This window comes from Nannobrachium achirus, assembly GCF_963921795.1.
Source record: "Nannobrachium achirus genome assembly, chromosome: 11".
NCBI classification, from domain to species: domain Eukaryota; kingdom Metazoa; phylum Chordata; class Actinopteri; order Myctophiformes; family Myctophidae; genus Nannobrachium; species Nannobrachium achirus.
Window position 1 is genome coordinate 33,799,388 of NC_137820.1, and position 20,907 is coordinate 33,820,294.

Consider the following 20,907-nt stretch of genomic DNA (forward strand, 5'->3'; position numbering starts at 1 on the left):
GGGCTAGGAGTCTAGCATGTAACTCCCCAACCGAGGCTCGTAGAGGGACACGAAAGACCTCTATGGATAGGTCTCGGCGAGGCGAGGCGGACGCGGTGGTCTGAATGCCCGGTCCGCGGCGAAAAACGGACGACAAAAGCAGACGCGACCGCGGTTTGCTCTACTGCTACTGACCACTAGTTGAGCAACTTACACAGTATAGCTTTAAACTAAAGCAAGTGCTCCAGTACTTTAACTGAAGAATTTGACAGAGCAACTTTCATAGAAGAGAAAAGTTACTCATAGTTCATTTCGTAGCTGTGGAGTAACATTTGACCAGGAGTCTCATATACTTTGACCCAACTACTGGGTACTTTGCGGTAGTGTCCAGGTACCTCAGTCAGTAGAGCACTTGCCTTTGGACCACAACGTCACGTGTTCCACCCCTGGCACAGCCAACGTACGAGTAGCACGGCTTGAGTAAAGTCGTGGTACTCGAGGCTGATGGTCTAAGCCAGGGGTTTTGAAAGTGGGTGACGGGGCACCCTGGGGTGCCGTGATGGCAGTCCAGGGGTGCCGCGAGATAATTTGATACACTTGAAAAATATTTAGTATCATTTTAAACTTGAAGTACAAAGTTATTTTCAGTCAGTTCTAACCAAAATGGCTATTATCTCAAAGGTTTCCTCGGAAAATAATCACTAAAATATCGTCACTGTCGGGCAGAAACCTTATATGTGCAAGTTTCAAATGTGTACGTCTTTTGGTAAAGCAAAGCCCTGCTTCATCATACAAGACTGTCGCACAAAACTAGTGAAAACAGCCGATCTACAAGCACACATCGCAAGGCGTTGTGTGCTTGTAGATCTGCTGTTTTCACCAGTTTAGTACATTTTATAGGTGATAAATACAAAACAAACGGTTTTGGACATCCAAGGTTTCCACCCGACAACGACGATATGCCATAAATATAAGGTGCTGGGAGTGAAGATTATAATGTAGGGGTACCTCGGATTAAGAAATTATTTATGGAGTGCCCTGAGACAAAAAAGTTTGGGAACCCCCGGTTCTAAGCAGCACACTCCTGCGTTCTCGGCCGAAACCGGGAAACAATAAGTCTCTCTGACGCCAACTGCTTATACTGCTCACTGACTGAGCACTTTGTCGCACCACTGTACAGGGGGAGGAGTTTAGGAGGAGGAAGTGACATCATGGCGGCACGGTGCGCGGTCCCGGCACCTGCGGTGCTCCTGCTGTGCGTGCTGGTGCTGTCCACAGGAAGCCACGGGCGCAGGATCAGGAAGAGAGGACTCAACCAGAAGGTACACAGGGTGCATGTCTGTCTGTCTGTCTGCTTGTCTGCCTGTCTGTCTGTCTGCCTGTCTGCCTGCCTGTCTGTCTGTCTGTCTGTCTGTCTGTCTGTCTGTCTGTCTGTCTGTCTGTCTGCCTGCCTGCCTGCCTGCCTGCCTGCCTGCCTGCCTGTCTGTCTGTCTGTCTGTCTGTCTGTCTGTCTGTCTGTCTGTCTGTCTGTCTGTCTGTCTGTCTGTCTGTCTGCCTGCCTGCCTGCCTGCCTGCCTGCCTGTCTGTCTGTCTGTCTGTCTGTCTGTCTGTCTGTCTGTCTGTCTGTACGGGAGAGTCTCTTTTCCCGGTTTTAGGTTTTAGGCATAATTTCTGTGAGGTTAGGGTTAAAGGAGTATTTCACCCCCAAAATGACTTTTTCCTATTGATTACTCACGTCTTGAGTTCAGTAATATTTGTTTGTATTTTTTGTTTGTATTTGTCGCATTCCTTATTATTGTCTTGGGAATGCGACAAAAAATATATCTCTGCTGTCAGGCCAAAACCTCCTAACTCCAAAATGATAATTTTCGGGAAAATGAGCTCAAGTGGAGTTAGGAGGTTATGACGAAGGGATTTTTACTACTTTTCATTGGTTCAATATTATTTTAACCAACACACAGGCGTAAAGGGTGTTCAATAGCACATGCCAGGTATTTATGAAAAAAAGAGAGGGCCAATCGGGTGGAGTTGGCTGGTTTGGCAGAAAGTGTGGAGTTAGGAGGTTTTGTCCCATGCACTTTTTACCACTTTCCATTGGTTCATTATTATTTTAACCAAGACTCAGATGTAAAGGGTGTTCAATAGCCCTGATTTATGCCAAAAAATCAAAAACCTCAAAAATGGATTTATGAGGTTTTGGCCAGACAGTGAGAATATATTATATATTATTGAGTAATCAACAGAGTAAAAAGTCATTTTGGGGATGAATTACTCCTTTATGTGAGGGTTAGGATTGAGGTTAGGTTTATGCATAATTTCTGTGAGGTTAGGATTACGGTTAGGGTTAGGTTTAGGCATAGTTTTTGTGTAGTGAAATGTGAGTGTTAAACACAACCTGGACAACACATCAATGAATGAAAGAGGGAGTCACCTGTATACGTCTGTCTGTTATTCAGTCTTCCTGTCTCCTGTATTCTTTTCCTCTCGTGCTCGTCATCACTAGCCTTCAACTATCGATCAGGATGGATTAATAATTGATTATTTCAATAAATTACTACATTGATTCGTTTTATTGAACTGTTCCACCACCTTGTTACCACGTGTGGCCTGCTGTGTCCAGAATATGTGGCAGAGTGGAGAGAGAACGCACTATAGGAGCAGGCAGGCAGGCAGGCGCACATGAACAGGCAGACACAATGCCAGCTCTGTTAGCAGGCTTTACAGTGCAGGGCTAAAAGTCTCACACACTGAGAACACATTTCTGGCTGAGGTGAGCGCTGGCTGGGTTGACCCAGACCCACCGCGTCTGAGCTGGAAGTTAATGACACTATGAATATGGGCTCTGAAGAGATTACTGGGCAGGCAGGCAGGCAGGCAGGCAGGCAGGCAGACAGACAGACAGACAGACAGACAGACAGACAGACAGAAGGGAAGCTCTTTTCCTATGGGATTTATGTTGATAGGAAACTGGGAATCAATGCAACAGGTTGCATTTCTAACGCACGCACCAAATTATGTTGAGCTCAGAAAGTTATGAGGTAGGCTCAACATAATTTGGTGCATGCATGCATGCGTGGGTGCGTGCGTGCGTGTGTTCATAGCGCGAGCTCTAGTAGTCCGGGAGGCAGGCCCAGCCCTCATAATGTCCTCTGCTTACTTTTTTTCACTATTATTTCCTGTTAGCATATGCCTTGGGCCATCACAAGTTCATACTGAACACCCCCAACTCAGGGCCGTTTGGTCGCAGGGGCCCAAAAACCCATTTTTTGGTACCTGTCTCTGGCGAAATTATGTAAATGTATAAAATAATTCACTAAAATTACATACATTGTCACACACGTATGAAATTTGGTATGGAGTATCCTGACACATAGGGGTAAGTGGCAAAATAGGATTATAGTGCTTACTACCAATGTATTTTAAGATATCACCCTCAACATCCCCAGAAACACAATAAAATTGCTGTCCGCTTGACACATTATCATCAAATATGATCATTTTCAAGCAGGTTATGGTGAATTATAATGACCTCTCCTGTATATAGAAAACTTCCCACATTCATAAGCTTCAATTTGAGCCCAAGATGATCTTCTCATCTTGAGAATTACTGTTTCTGTAGCCAAAATACTGCACTATACCTCAAATCGGAGAAAATATAATATTCAGTCAGTAGCTTTACAGAAGCCTAGAATCTAACGATGGGTTCACAAGTACTGCTGTTTGAAGTTATAAACATGAAAAATGAATACTAGCAGGGAAGCAAATGTTTTTAAATGGTATAACATAATGGTATATGTTTGATATGCACAAAATAGCTCTTTGCAATACAATAATAATACAGTATAGCAAAAGTTCCCCTGTGGGAGAGAGGTATGAAAAAAGAAATAGCCGCATGAGATCTGCATCTATTCTAGACCACTGTAGTGCATCTATAGACCACTGTACCTCATATATAGACCATTGTACTGTATCTATAGACCACATACATTGACCACTGTACCGTATCTACTGTATAGATCACTACAGTATACTGCATCTCAACTCGGCACAGCTCAAAATGTATTTATAAAGCACATTTAACATGATCAGGTCGCGCAAAGTGCTGCACAGGTTAAAACAAAACAATAGAATATAATAAAAAGATAACAGCATAAAATACAAAGAAGAATACAAGGAACAAAAAGAAAACATCAGCACCAGTAAAGGAAAGGCATACTATATTTGATTGATAAAGATGAAAAATACCAATTGACTGTACAGCTCTGACGCGTAGGGGCAAGATATTCCTCAGCCTTGGGTTCCCCAGTGGGGGGCAGTTGTGAAAGTACAGTACAGTACAGCTAAAAAACGAGATAAAAGTTGAGGGAAATAATTTGACTTGCAACATATGCATGAATGCCTGACTGCCTGACAGAACCCGGAAGTACCCTGTAGACTGACTGGGTTGTTGGGGGCGTGGCGTCCCTCCTGCAATGGGCCAGGAATAATGTCTCATAGACATTATACAGTGTAGGAATGTCCCGATACCACTTTTTTGCTGACCAAGTACAAGTATGAGTACTTAATTTAGTACTTGCCGATACCGAATACCGATACTGTAAGTTACGTTTCTGTACAAGTGCTTAAATAGTGTGTGGCGCTCCAAAATAAAATGCTTTAAATAATTATGTTGTCATGCCTAGAGTGAGAGAAGGTGAAAACACTTCATTAGTTGAACTAACACACACAAAACTGTGTCTTAGGACAAAATGGTATATGGACTGGCACTGCTGTGAGCAAAATCGGACAAGTACGAGTACAGCAAAATAGGCTGGTATCGGGGCGAGTACCGATACCTCGAGTACTGATACCGCATCCATAGTACAGTGGTCTACATATGACAAAGTGGTCTATAGATGCATACAGTGGTATACAGATTCGCTACAGTGGACTACAGATGCATTTGATCTACAGATTCACTAAAGCATTCTACAGTTGCACTAAAGTGGTCTACAGATGCACTACCTACTGTACCTACCACCATACTGCATACTTTATTTAACTACCTACAGTATCTACCGCCAAACTGCATCCCTCATCTAACTACCTATACCTGACACCATACAGCATCCCTTCATCTACTACCTACCAACCTACCTCCATACTGCATCCCTCATCTAACTACCTACCAACCACCATGCGGCATCCCTCATCTAACTACCTACCAACCTACTTACCACCATACTTCATACCTCATCTAACTACTGTACCTACCTACCCCCATACTGCATCTCTCATCTACCTACCTACCTACCAAAAAACGTCATCCATCATCTAACATCCTACCTACCACCATACTGAATCTCTCATCTACCAACCTATCTACCACCATATTGTATCTCTCATCTAACCACCATATCTACCACCATATACTGCATCCCTCATCTAACTACCTACCAACGAACATACTGCATCCCTCATCTACTATGGTTGATGGGGGAAAGGGGTATGGTGATGAGTTCATAGTTCCACTCATCTACTTGTATAACTTAAAGGACAACTCCGCCCTAAATAAATCACTTCTAGGCTAATTTTCCTACTTATATTGATCCCAAAAGACCATAGGGTCTATTAGGTTGAAATGCTATTGTCCCGGCACTTTTACACTATTTGTTGTGTTCAAAAGTGATTTTCTTTTTCATGAGTGTGTTACTAGTTGTCATTACAAACACATCCATGCCTTGGTTGTCCCACACAAGCCACCACAATCTCATAAATAATGTTTTGGGGTGAGCATTCGGCACAAGTGCCAGTCAAAGTGACTGTAATGGCCAATCACAGGGCATCTTTTCCGGGACTTGGCAAAATACATGAAAGCATAACATCTGGTAAGCAGAGTGTGATGGCTTGTATGCGTTTGTAACGACAACTAGTACCGGATTCATGAAAAATAAAAACACTTTTGACCAAAACAAGCTATCACTTTTACACTATTTGTTGTGGTCAAAAGTGTTTATAGTAGTATAGGCTTATAGTGCTTGTATGCTCCACTCTATGCTATGAGAGCTTACAGTACAGTAAGGTACAGTACGGTACAGTACAGTACAGTAAGGTAGAGTACAGTACAGTAAGATACAGTACAGTACAGTAAGGTACAGTTACTCTACCTTACTGTATCGTACTATACTACAGTACGATACAGTAAGGTAGAGTACAGTAAGGTACAGTACAGTACAGTAAGGTACAGTACAGTAAGGTACAGTACAGTAAGATCGAGTACAGTACATTTAGGTACAGTTCATTTAGGTACAGTATGGTACAGTACAGTAAGGTACAATACAGTAAGCTACAGTACAGTACAGTTTGTCGTTTAAATAACCTGTCCCTACACACACACACACACACACACACACACACACACACACACACACACACACACACACACACACACACACACACACACACAGGATATAGCTGCTCAGATTCACCGCTCCATGTTGAACCGATGTTTGATTTTTGTATTGCAACAAGCTATTTTGTGCATATCAAACATATTTTTAATAACATTTAACAACATTTGCTTCCCTGCTAGTATTCATTTTTCATGTTTATAACTTCAAACAGCAGTACTTGTGAACCCATTGTTGGATTCTAGGCTTCTGTAAAGCTACTGACTGATTATTGTATTTTCTCCGATTTGAGGTATAGTGCAGTATTTTGGCTACAGAAACAGTAATTCTGAAGATGAGAAGATCATCTTGGGCTCAAATTGAAGCTTATGAATGTGGGACGTTTTCTATATACAGGAGAGGTCATTATATTCACCATAACCTGCTTGAAAATGATCATATTTGATGATAATGTGTCAAGCGGACAGCAATTTTATTGTGTTTCTGGGGATGTTGAGGGTGATATCTTAAAATACATTGGTAGTAAGCACTATAATCCTATTTTGCCACTTATCCCTATGTGTCAGGATACTCCATACCAAATTTCATACGTGTGTGACAATGTATGTAATTTTAGTGAATTATTTTATACATTTACATAATTTCGCCAGAGACAGGTACCAAAAAATTGGTTTTTGGGCCCCTGCGACCAAACGGCCCCGAGTTGGGGGTGTTCAGTATGAACTTGTGATGGCCCAAGGTATATGCTAACAGGAAATAATAGTGAAAAAAAGTAAGCAGAGGACATTATGAGGGCTGGGCCTGCCTCCCGGACTATAGTGATTTGTAGGGCAGGAACCTGCAGACATGGGGCCCTGTTGCTCGTTAAGTCAGCTCATTGCATCCCTGATTGATCCTACCTAACGAGGACACACACACACACACACACACACACACACACACACACACACACACACACACACACACTCACCCTCTCTCTCTCTCTCTCTCTCTCTCTCTCCCCTTCTTGCTCACTCCCTCTGTAACTCACTCTCTCTTTTCTCCCACCGTTTATCTCTCCCATTGTCCCAGTGTGCGTGCGTGCGTACGTGCGTGCGTGCACGTGCGTGCGTGTGTCTCTCTCTACCTCGCATGTTGTCACTTCATGACTCTGCTGTGGCCTCCATGACCCCTTTGTTTCTCTGTCACCCACTTTCTCACCACTTGCCTTCGCCGTCACCCTTTGTTCCATCCTCCCTCTCTCTCTCTCTCTCTCTCTCTCTCTCTCTCTCTCTCTCTCTCTCTCTCTCTCGTCCTACTTTCGGTTCTCCAGGCCAGTCGGCGGTCGGTCTGGGCTGCGGCTTCAAAGCTGCCCTGCTAATTGAAACACGCTGGGACGGCCGCTCACGTGGAGACACCCCCCCTCCCTCCCTCCCCACCCCCCGCCCCATGCACAACCATCAGTGGTGGTGGAAGACGTACTCCAGGGGTCTTCAACATTTTCTGGGCCAAGGACCCCTTAGTCGAGAGAGAGATGAAGCAGGGACCCCCACAACCCATAGATACCACATAGTTTCATTGGATTCATGTCAATTCGTGTTTTCAGATATTTAACCACTTGAACCGTCAGTACTTAAAAAACTTGACCTTTCACTCTGTACTTAGTCTGCTCTTTTACTTACTTACTTACTTAGTGTCACTTTTAGAACTCCCATTTCTTGATAACATGACATGGCAATTTCTCAAAAATACACCAAATAGTTTTTGAGAAGATGTTTTTGAAATAGCAAAATGGGTTTATTAAAGAAGAAACATTTACATTTTCACCGAAAAATTATTGCAAAACCTCACTGAAAAGTGATTGAGTCCTAGTCCTCCACTTTGCAGGAGTGAAGATTGGGGATGTTCACAGTGGTCTGTTCACAGTGGTCATGCTCAACTCTTGGCACACACATTCACCACACCTGCCTGGAATGATGCACTGGTAGCACATTGAGTGAGAGAAATGCTGGATCGATGTGTTGAGTTAGAGAAATGTAGGATCGATGTGCAGCTGGTGCATACCGAACCGGCAGTCTAGGTTGAGGGCTGGAAAACTTTGGCTTTCCGAAAACCAGTGCCAATGCGCTGGTGTTGGGCTTGCATGGGAAGATTATCTGGTTTATGCTCCAAGATGGTATCCTCAAGTACATGCTGTTCATCAGCTGGCACCTTTGTGCTGAGGAGTGCCAGGGGCAGCATCTCACCGGTCAGGATCTAGAGGTGCCTCTCCAGCATTTCATGGCCGTTGCAATACCCTCGTCAACAGACTTGTACTCCTACAGGCTGTGGTAGAGTTTGAGGTCATTCCATGTGGCATCAACGGCTGTGTTACAGATCAGCCACCATGTTGCGTAGATGTACGTAATAAATTCGGCAAATGCCAAAATCATCGGCACCTGCTGCCGTGTGGTGATGGTGCACTGAGGAAGCAAGATCTGCTGCTATGTCAAAGCCAGCTTGAGAGTGTAGAGGAGCTTGGCCATCCAGCGTGCCTTGTGCACAACTCAGGCCGTTGGAAGTTTACTGGAGTCTGCATCATCTGCACCCATAGACAAGACACAGCTGCACAAACTTGTGCTAGTCGCCTCGCTTGTAGTCTATCACTGCTGCAGTTCACACCGTGAGTTCAGTATCTAACTTGCCCAGGAACGATTATTCAGCGTTGGCAGTAATGTATTGGGCTTGTGCGGCAGCAAGCTCCAGTTGTCCTGTAGACACCTACACAACCTCTTGTGAGTGAGAGGCCGGTGAAGATGTGGCTGAGGAGCACCTCACCAATGTGATGCCGGCACCCAGACCAGAGCAGTAGCCTAACAAGAGCTGGATGGCAATGCAGGCTGCTGTGAGATGACCTGTGTTTGATGCAGTGGTGTTGAATACGATGTTGATAACATGGTCGGCACAGCACCAGCCCTGCAGTATAGCTTGCATGTCAGCCGGGCGATCATCTTGTTGCATGCCTCGTCTTTCCCCTTTGTGGATGGTGGCACACCAAGCAGTTTGAGCTGCTCCGCATCGCCAACCACCACAGTCAAATGCTCCTCCAACTGGCGCACATTGCTGAGCATCACCATCAACTTTCTGTCCCAGTGCGGTGCCATGGCATTGGTCCGAAGGTTCATTTGTCCGAATACTATGCCTAACTCTAACTCTAACCCTAACCTTAACCTCAGTAACCCTAACTAAATTCGAACTAATGAACCTTCGGACTAATGAATCTTCGGACTTATGGGCAGTCCCCCCCAGGGCAGGGTGCACATGGGAGATGGCATCCACTGCTGGTGGTGTTCTTATTGACAGCCTGCAGAACTTGGCGGCGTGCTCGATCTGCTGTTGCATAGGATGTTTGCTAATTGCCTAAATTGTAAATTGTAAATTGTTTGCACAATTACCACCCGACTCTGTGATCAGGCCACGCATGATGCATCGTTGTGATCTTCAACCGACTAGCCAGTGACACAAGACTCGGCCGACTAAGGATGTCACGTGGAATAAAGGCTGTGGTGCCACTCTTCTTATACATGTAGTGGGCGTGTTCTCACCCACTGCAGGATCCCACAAAATCCAGAGAAAAAAGATGTTGATTGTATGATCTACAGTTTGAGTTATACCTCTAAATCACCACTTAATGCAAAAGATATTTTGCATATTATGTTGGAACACTTTTATCACTGGAACAGATCAGCAGGTTACAAATGTATATTTTGATGCACCCTAACGTGGAGCCCCCCCCCCCCCCCTCTCCCCACACACACACACACACACACACGCAAAAGAAAAAAAGAAAAGGTTCCGTCTACCTTTCATTTTTGTAACCGCCTCTGCTTCCCTGTCATCAATCCTTCATATATTATCCAAATTATAGTTAAATTACAGGCCGTTGATGCCTGTTGTCGGCTACACAGTCAACTCTTCTTCTTTCTTTCAGCTAATTTCCATCAGGGGGCTGCGCCGCCACAGGCGTATCATCTGCTTTCCATCTGCTTCTGTTCTCATGCGTCTTCATCCTCGGTCACTCAGTCACCTGCATGTCCTCTCTGCACTGTATCCACAGACCCCCTCTTTGGTCTTGCTCTTCTCCTCTTATACCTGACATCTTCAGCATCCTTCTCCCAGTCAATCATTCCTCCTCCGCACATCAGGCATGTGCACGCATAGACATCAAAGGGGGCTTGAGCCCCTGCCCTTTTATCTGTCTGTAAAAATGTCTTTCTTTCTCAGACCATGAATGCAGTTCTTTATTTTTTTTATTTTTTTTTTTGGGGGGGGGGCTTTTTATGCCTTTATTTGATAGGACAGTAGGAAGACAGGAAACGGGGAGAGAGATGGGGAATGACACGCGGCAAAGGTCGTCCGGATCGGGAATCAAACCGGCGACGCCAGCAGGCATCATAGCCTAGTATGTGGTATGCGCCTTGACCACCAGGCCAGCGGGCGTGCAAATGCCCCTCTTTCCATGCCATACCCGAAGTGTCTTATGTTGAAATAATTGCCCTCTCTGCATGTATAGAAATCAAGCATCGAAACCGCGAGGTCTGCCATTTTCGATGCTTGATTTTCTACAATGATGGAGAGTTAGTAACCAAAGGACCCCTTATAGATCTTGACTATATAGAACTCTTGAGAGTGTAAAATGAAACCAAACGGACCCGTATGCGTATGTCTTTGCTATTTTAGAAACCCTTTGAAAATGTTTGAGAGTTTTCTGTTGTTTTCAGTCCTGACTTCACACTGAGTGGAGGGGAGCAAGTTGTGATTTTATGAGAAATGTTTTAAATGTTGAACCACCTCCAAACATTCATGGCCTGTGATCTTAGGCGCGACCCCCAGTGGGAGCCCAGACCCACTGTTTTATCTCACTGTTTCGTGGATCACATTTTTATGAGTATCCTTGTTTTCCTACATTTTCAAAGATTTTCCAAAAACTTAATGATAAAATAAATCAAACATTTTTCAAAAGAATTTCACAAATAATAAAGGGAAAGAAATGGTGAACCACCATCTGACCTGTGTGGAACTCGGAGTCACCAAATAGTTTGTGTTTGACCTCAAGGGTCGTGGATCTCAACCCCCTGACCCCATTTCAAACCCACCCTCACCCATACAGAGGAGGAGTTCAAAGGTTACCATTAAAGTCAGCATATTTATACTTTTAGTTCCTCTATGCTACACAAGGAAAGTGTCTCACAGTAAAGTCCTCAGTGTAAAAAGTGTCCTCAGTGTTAAAAGTGTCTCACAGTAAAGTCCTCAGTGTAAAATGTGTCCTCAGTGTTAAAGGTGTCACACAGTAAAGTCCTCAGTGTTAAAAGTGTCCCACGGTAAAGTCCTTGGTGTTAAAAGTGTGGACAGGAGAGGACAGGAGAATCCAGAGAGTTCATTTAACTCTGTAGCGTAAAAATGGACACAGCCTCACAGGTCAGGTCAAAGTGACATGACATGACATGAACGCACAGAATGCACAGGATGTTCTGGGAGGCTTCAACATAAAACAGTAGCCTAGTAGACGGGTTCCTCCTGCCTTCTGATTGGATTACAAGGCTAGTAAAACAGGAGGAATTACCAAAAACTGTGCGATAATGACCTTAAATCAATATCGCCATTATTTCAAACTTGGGCCTTGATTTTAACGATCATAATAAGGTAGGCCTACAACAGTTAAAAAAAAAACAGGAGATCCGGGCAATTAAGAGTTAAAAAGAGAGAGCAGCCTTTATTAAACCAACATGTTTCGACCACAGAGGTACAGTATTTGCCTCTGAGATGTAGTGCAGTATAAAGTATTTTTAAATGCTAAAAGTACCTCAGAATTGTACTTAAGTACTTGTCTTTGAGTAAATGTACTTATACTTTCTACCACAACCAGATGGCCTCTCTACGGCTATGGCTGCCACATGCAGTACAATCAGGGACATGCTGGGCCCCTGATTCAGCCCGGGAAAAAGAGTTGTAGAGGCCCTCATTGCACGCTATAGAGAGAGATCTCTCTGCTACTCAAAGATTTGCCATTTCAGATCATGACAAGTGACAAGCCAGTGGGCCAATTACATAAGTTATATTTCGTCATTGTCGGGTGGAAACCTTGTATGTCCAAAACCATTTTAAAAAGGATTTAAACTAGTGAAAACAGCCGATCTACAAGCACACAACGCCTCGCACCGTGAGGCGTTGTGTGCTTGTAGATCTGCTGTTTTCACTACTTTTGTGCAACGGCCTTGTGAAGCTGGGCTTTGCTTTGCGAAAAAATGTATACATTTGAAACTTGGAGATACAAGGTTTCTGCCCGACAGTGACGATTTACTTTGTTGGCCGCCCAGCCCCCAAAATGGAACGAAGGCTTTTTATTTTTAATCTTTTCCTAATGGCCGGCCTGGACTGGCCGGGAATGAACCGGCCGTTCGGGAGTTGTCCCGCTTTTCCCAATGGCCAGCACGTCCCTGAGTACAATGCCCCTTACATAAACTCAACTAGACACAGAGTTTTGTCTTCTCATTCTGAGGTGGTTTTTGATTACATCTGTGGTTTCACCCCCATAATTCCCAGCCATGGAACGGCGTCCTTCTCTCCTTCAGTTTGTTCTTTGTCCGTCTGACTTAGTGTCCTCGATCCTTTCCTTGTTCCTCATCTCCTTTTCTTCCACTCTTTCTTTCTCGACCTTTCTATCTGTCTCCACCTCTCTCCTCTGCCTTTAAGACCAACTTTGTCAAACAAGAAGAAGCTATGTAGATGAATTAATTAATATAAATTCCTTTATATTTCACTCATCCCCCCCATCCTCTCCCCTCGCCTATTCCTCAAAGGCCTAAAAAGATTTGAGATGAGATGAAACCACTTTTTATACTTTGTTTTATGACAGCACAGACAAATACCGACCCTTGTGGGTCGGGTTGGCTATTTGTCGGCAATTTCTCTGCACGGCACAGTTGTACGACGGAGCACACGCATTAACTCTACTACTGCCAGATTATTTATTTATTTATTGGGTCTGGTGCCATCAAAAAGCGGCTTACCTTTGCGACGTTATAGTATCTATAGTATCTATAGTAGTAGATTTTTTTTTTTTTTTTTTAGTGCCTGGTCTGCACTTTCGCAGACCAGGCAGCAGAGGGCGGCGTCATGCAAGAATGAATGTGAATTTGGCCGGTATCGCTTGCCATACATTGAGAGCAGTCTCTGGCCACAGAGCCTCAGGGCCAGAGAAAATCAACACGGAAGAGAATTGGTCTCCGTTGATGTTAACGCATAATGGATTTTTAAGACCATCAATGCGGACGATGTGATTACAGTACACGGCGGCGCGACCCCTCATCAGCTTAAGGACATCAACAAGGTAAACGAACGAACGGCCGTATTGGCGCGGCGCGACCTCGGGAATTGGGGCGAACGGGAACGTCCAAAGCAGTATAAGAGTTAAGGGCTTTTCACGCAGGAAGCAACTCACACGTTATTTTCAGTGAGAGGCGAGCATTCACATACAGTAGGGAGGCGTGGCCAATCTGACAGGCGGAGTGGTCATTTACATACTCTTGCTGCTAGAGTTGCACTCTTTTTTTCTAAATGGTTAGGGTTAAAATGCTGCAGTTCTCATTAACTCATTCGTAGTTTACGGCCGTAGAGCCCGTAGATTTCTCTATGTCTTTCACTGCCGGCTTCTCCTACCTGTTAACATGGGCGCTCATCCAGTTCCCATCGTGCGTGATCGGACACTGCTATGTATCGTGTGTTCGCGTATTCCATCAGCTTCTCAAATCCGTTGAAATTTTTTCAATTGATCAATCCGTTCTCCATCTGTAAGCCGCGGAGTATACACAGAAAGCTAACGGGCCAAAATAGACGACGGACCAGCCCTTCTGGTTCACGGACTCAATGTTAACTCATCTAGTGCCATTCCCGACATGTCTCGCGAAATGTACTCGAGTATCTGTAGTGCCATTCGCGAGATATCTCGGGAAAAGTAATATATTACTGTAACGGCGAGTACATTACCGAGAATCCGTCGCTGATTTCGCATCATCACGGCTCCACGAGCACAAAATAGTCCCATCCATAACATTGAGGTGGACGGGGGATCTCATCTTTAATGTCCATTATCTCAAAACTACACTTTAGAAGCTAGGATGGAGGCAGATGCTCGCTTATGTTACACAGTTATAAAAGCTCCCGGTCGGCCATTACACAACTCCACGTGGACACGGATCGGTTCCGGCGCACGATCCGATGACGTCAGACCGGAAGTGATTGCGCGGTGGACTTCTGGCCTTCAAAATAAGATAACGGCTGTGATGCCAGCCTGAAGGTGGCATCGTGGACTTTATAATCCGTTAATTTCAGGGGCACTAAATGAGTTAAGTGGTCCGCTCAATAATGTGTCCGTGTAGAAACCGATTTTTTTTAATTAAAGCTTATTAAATCTCCGGGTTCTACGGGCATGGCAGAGAAGGGGTACAAAGGGGTATTTTTTTGGCAGAGGTTGAGTTAATGGCCTAGACGCCCTGGGTGTCGCTATTTCCCACCAGAGATGTTTCATGCCATTAGACTCAATGGATATTTGACCACTTTACACTTGATATTATTTTACCTTTAGTAAACATTGTCATAGATACTTAATGCTTTCAGTCGCTAGTTTAAAGTCTTCTTTCAATTATCATGACATGGGTTTTTGTAAATTGTGGTCCCATTCATTTTAAGTTTGATGATAAAACAGGCCATGCTTCTAGGGCTTCTACTGGTTCTACTGAGTGAAGAGGGGGTGGGAATTAGCTGATATTGTGGCTTCAAACCGGGTCAGTAGAAACCAATGGGTGACATAGTCACGATTCCCTTCATCCATATTTTATTACAGTCTATGATCTATACACATGAGGAGCACATATGGAATCCTCCCGTTATCCAAACCAGATTGCAGGCGGAGTGTCGCTTCTATTCCCGCGTGTAAAGGCCTTTAGAACAGTGGTTCTCAACCTGTGGGTCGGGACTCCCAGGGGGTCCCCAAATTATTTTGGGGGGTCCCCAGATGATTAACTTAATGTAACATTGTTTTCTCACTCATCAGTAAACAAACCAACATAACGTTTAAGTGTATAGCTATAGTATAGAGGGTATCTGCACATTTCTAAAGTGACAATTTAAGGACTTTTTTTATATACCTCTAAAATGACAAATGAAACATTGGCAAAATGGTCAAATATTAGAGGCAGAAATTGTGAAAAAGCGTTGCGAGGCATTGTGAGCATGTAGATCTGCTATTTTCACAATAGAACCGTGTTATACAAAATGTAATGCCTCAACTCTTAGTGCTCGTCAGGGTGGGGGGTCCCCAGCTAAAATATGATTATTTTGGGGGTCACGGCCTGAAAAGGTTGAGAACTATTGCTTTAGAACATTGCGGAGAAAAATGGCAGCGGTCTGAATTACCCCTATGACGTGGGGGGGTTGATGAGGGAAAGTAATCCCCCCAGGAGGCTGCTGTGTGTCAGCCCAATTCTCCTCATCAACAGGATTTCATCCAGCGTCTCTGGTTGGGTTCAGAGCCAGGTTCACAGAGTCTACATTACATCAGTGACAGCAGAGTTGAGGCATTACAATTTGTATAACACGGCTCTATTGTGAAAATAGCAGATCTACATGCTCACAATGCATGTAGATCGGCTATTTTCACAATTTCCGCCTTTAATATTTGACAATATGGCCAATGTTTAATTTGTCATTTTAGAGGTACTGTATTAACTCTTTTACTGCTTCAAACGTTAACGCTCGTCCCAATTCTGACGGCGGCGCGCCACCAATATGAACGCTCGGTCTTTTACCTTGTTTGAGCACTGTAAGCTGATGAGGGGTCGGGCGGGTGTGTACAGTAAAAACATCTCCCGTAACGCTGCTCTCAAATTTCCACCACAAGTAAACATCAATGGAGTCCCAAATCACTTCCTGGCTGTATTCTGTGGACCTGATCTAGAACATGCATTTCTACGCTTTGAACGACGGAAAGAGGGGAGGGCCATTTCACATCCATTCCTTGCATGAGGCTTCCCCCTGCCGTCAGTTTGGCTACAGTACATAATATGTGTCCATTAAAAAGATTTAATCCATAGAGAAATAATAAGAAATAATCCATAGCTAATTTTCTATAACACCGCAAAGGTAAGCTACTTTTTGATGGCACCAGCACAAATAAATAAATAATAAATATGGCAGTAGAACTATGTCTTAAAAGTCCTTAAATTGTCACTTTTGAGATGTGCAGATACTTTGTTGGTTTGTTTACTGTTGAGTGAGAAGACAACGTTGCACATTAAGTTAATCATCTGGGAACCCCTCAAAATAATTTGGGGACCCCCCTGGGGTCCCGAGCCACAGGTTGAGAACCGAGAACCACTGCATTACACCATGATTCAACCCAATAAACCGGCCTGGGTGGAGCTATGAGCATTCACAGCACGTCAGTCAAATTAATCAGCTTTGGCAAAACTTCCTGTTATACGACTAGAAGTGCAATTAAGCGCTCAGCCTATACAGTATACCCAGGAGCGTCACACCAAATTCTGGGCCCTGGGTACAAGGATTCACTGCAGGCCCCCCATGAATGTTAACTATAACAAAATAGCAGATATACAAGCTCACAGCGTGGCACCGAGTGCCGCGCTGCGAGCTTGTAGATCTGCTATTTTTGAAAAATCGTGAAAATGTGTGCAAGAAACCTATGTTTCCATGTCAGTGGTGCTCAAACATTTTCATGTCAAGGACTCCCAAGATGTTATGTATCTGGCCCACGGACCCCCATCTCAAAATATTAAGTTCCAGGGACCCCCCAGAAGCAAAATTTAAGTTACAAATGTTCGCTTAAAAAAATACATGTGTTTTGCACACATTTTCACGCCTTTTCAAAAATAGCTGATCTACAAGCTCGCAGCGTGCCGCGCTGTGAGCTTGTATATCTGCTATTTATCAATAGCTAAAGTTACTAGGGCCCCTCCACCTTAGGCAGTAGTAACTCAGTCCCACTCCCCCCCCCCCCACCCCCCCTTGTGACGCCCCTGACTATACCAGTCATTTGGACTTTGGTCGTGGGCCCTGAAGCGTCACTAATGCTAATCAGATGACGGGAGTCTGCTGCTGCTCGACGGGACATCTGCTGGGGTTTTAGAGGGCAGTCTGGTGTCCACATGCATCGACGTACACTATGTATACAGTACAGGACGGTACTACACTCTGTAGTATATAGTACAGTATGTGTAATGTACAGTACAGAAGTGTAAACAGTTTGGCCAGCGTCAGACCATTCATGGTTGTGTGCCGAGATCTCAGACAGATACTCCGACTCTATTGCTTCCTGTGTTTAAGTGGATACACGCACGCGCGCACGCACGCACACACATACAGCTGCAAAAGAATGTACACATGCATGCACTCTGACACCCACACAAACTCTCTCATGCACATATATTTATTAATGTATGCCATTACATTTTATAATAGCGATGTAATGTATGCACTTACATTCTAGAGCTATGAAGGACCAGCGCGATATATCATAATCTCTCTCTCTCTCTCTCTCTCTCTCTCTCTCTCTCTCTCTCTCTCTCTGTCTCCCCACGTGTACCTCTGTGCACCAGCACTTTTCACCTGTTTTTGTTTTGTTTACTGAACGTCAATCAGCTGTGTTTAAACACAGTCTATTAATTGCGTTTCCATAAAGCCTGTTAATGCGCATAAGGGTTTTGCGCAAAAGTCTTTTTATGGAAACACTTCAAAATTCGAATAAACTTTCATTATCCGCATTTTTTAGGCTTTATCGAATAAATTAAATGCGCATTAGTGAATGGAAACGGGTCAGACAATAAATGCTAATAAATGATGACGTTCTGGTCCATTTTATTAGCATTAGCCCACAAAACAAACCGTCTGAACTCTGTGTGTAAATTCCTCCCGTTTTCACAACGTGCCTGCTCAGCTGTAGCTCTTTTTACAGACTGTTGTGCAAAGACAACCTCCGACAGAACTTAAAACAAAGATTTGTTCAAGCTAAACTTATAACAAGCTGGCTCAGTATCACGTTCAGTCTCTGTTTATGTGTTGTTTGTTTGTGTCGCTCTTCTGCGATCTGGCGTTTCCCAAGGACCCTATAGTGGGGGCAAGGAGGTAGGGAGTGCTACAATAATTCGAACTAGACCTTACCCGTTTGAAGATATGTGCTCCAATATATGTGCAGAGTGTGGGTTATTGAGAAAGTAACTGTAACTGGTGCGTGCGTGAGAATATGTGGGGGCATCATAATGCCCGTCGGAAGATAAGACACACATCAAATGCACCCGGTGCATGAGTGACCCGTGCATGCAGGCAAACCACATGAGAGAGAGAGAGAGAGAGAGAGAGAGAGAGAGAGAGAGAGAGAGAGAGAGAGAGAGAGACAGACACACTGCAACATTCCTAACTGTGAGATTGGTGGGTGTGGGGTTACAGATCCCATGGCCTGGAGGAACGGACCGTTGCCCTGACAACAGGCTGAAGTTGAGTTGAACAGAAGAGGTATAAAAACGCTAAGAAATAGCTTGAATTTGGTGAAAATGGAAATCGGGCTCCGTCAGCCTCTGTATAATGCTAATGGCCAATGCGCCATGTGAAAATTGGGATCAGTTGCTGAAGAGATAAAGGTGGAAATGCATTTGTGACTGAGTGACTGACTGACTGACCATTCTCTAAAATTATATAATGGATGGCACCCGCAAATGGAAACAGGCTAAATTTGCTTTGTCTTAAATTAATGCCCTTTCTGATAATTTGCTTCCTATATTTGAATACGTTTATGGAAACATGACTAATGGTACAGTATACCTACAGTACCTGCTCCTGTGTATGTCTAGATAGCAGGTTGTTTTGTCTGTGTGCATCTGCGTGTTTGCTCCTTTTTCCCACAGTACGCTCTCCATGATGAAGTCTCTTTCCTCTTTCCTTGACATTATTTATGTCCACCTGTGACTGCCTGAGAGAGAGAGAGAGAGAGAGAGAGAGAGAGAGGCAGAAACTTTTTTGCTTCCCGTGTCTGTCCATGTGGCCTGTCCGTTTGTCTGCAGTCAGGAAATGGAGTGAGACTGTCCAGAAGATGAACAGATGTGTGTTATAGGCTGTTCCATTTAGCAGGCACAGGGGATCGAGTTGCAACTTTTAGGACTTCTCACTCTTTTAGGACTGTGTGTGTGTGTGTGTGTGTGTGTGTGTGTGTGTGTGTGTGTGTGTGTGTGTGTGTGTGTGTGTGTGTGTGTGTGTGTGTGTGTGTGTGTCTTGGCTCTCAGTAAACAGGACGTCTGTGATCTTTGCGTGAAATCATGAATGGTCTGATGTCAGTCCAGTGTTGGAGCCAGTCAGACAGCATCACTAATGGCCAGCCCTCCTTATAAACCAGTGGTTCTCAAACCTTTTCATATCGCGGACCCCCTTCTGAAAATGTGTTTTGCTACGGACCCCCATAAGATTTGTCAAGATTCGAGAGACAGCGAAATCCGCGACCGCAGCTTGCAATGCATCACATCACATCGCGACATCGCCACTGGCTCAAAATAACAGCACAAAAGACTGACAATATACGTAATATACTTCGCATCTCTTTGTGCGCAGCTGTTCGCCGAACTCTGAGAGCTCAGTTCAATTTGCAGTCTGGAAATGTACTGAATATAGTCGAGGCCTTAGGGAGATAGAATGGGGAAAACAGAAAACAATGGTTTAGTGATGAAAAGTGATGGAAAGTGATGAGTCATCACTTTTCACAGTTTTGTGGGCGTTTTCTGGGGCCATTTATAGCCCAAGGAATGTTTTTTTGTGCAAAACAAATGCTTGCAATGGATTCAGCATCATGACAAACCCCTAGTTAGACCCCTCACATCCTATTTAAATACCCATAAAATGTTTTTCTGGGTATTTTCCTCCTGTATAGAAAATCGATGGGAGCCCATCTTGATTTGGCCGCTGTGGCGACCCTGAAGGTCGCAAACTCGGGCGCCCTAGCTAAATCATTAGATTAGAGCATGCCCTGGGCTACATCTGTGCAAAATTTGGCTTTTAGACTGATTAGCGTGAAAAAACCCTAAGGACTCTGACTAATAAGGACATAACCAATATACTTAGTTGGCCCGGGGTACCCCAGGGCCATACTAGGTCCTCTAGTATTTCCCTCTACACAAAATCTCTTTGCCCCAGAATAAGGACACTACGGTTCACTACACTAAGTCACCCTTCACATCCTCTTCAACTATTCTGGAGAGAGAGAGAGAGAAAGAGAGAGAGAGAGAGAGAGAGACTCATGTCTGCAAGTCTCTGTCCTTCAAAGACATAAGACAGAAAAGAGAGATATAGAGGAAGAGAATGCCCACGGATAGGCACACTGCACACTTCAAGTTCAAAGGCAGGCACCCGCATGCATGGCACACAGAATAATAAACAAAAGTTCAGAGACAGGCATGATGCTGGATGGCGTGACAGACGACGCATGCAGGCAGTTTGTCTGTGAGCAACAAAGACACATGGAAGA

General features: G+C 44.3%; 1 protein-coding gene across 3 annotated transcripts in view; it reads left to right on the top strand.

The window, feature by feature from the left end:
* wfdc1 (WAP four-disulfide core domain 1) overlaps positions 1–20,907 on the top strand; it is a 66,770-nt gene that overhangs the window by 33,502 nt on the left and 12,361 nt on the right. For all 3 annotated transcript variants that reach the window (XM_080737848.1, XM_080737847.1, XM_080737849.1), the window contains exon 2: positions 1,160–1,301. In XM_080737848.1, coding sequence (XP_080593974.1) covers positions 1,160–1,301 — 142 coding nt within the window. The remainder of the gene's footprint in view (positions 1–1,159; positions 1,302–20,907) is intronic.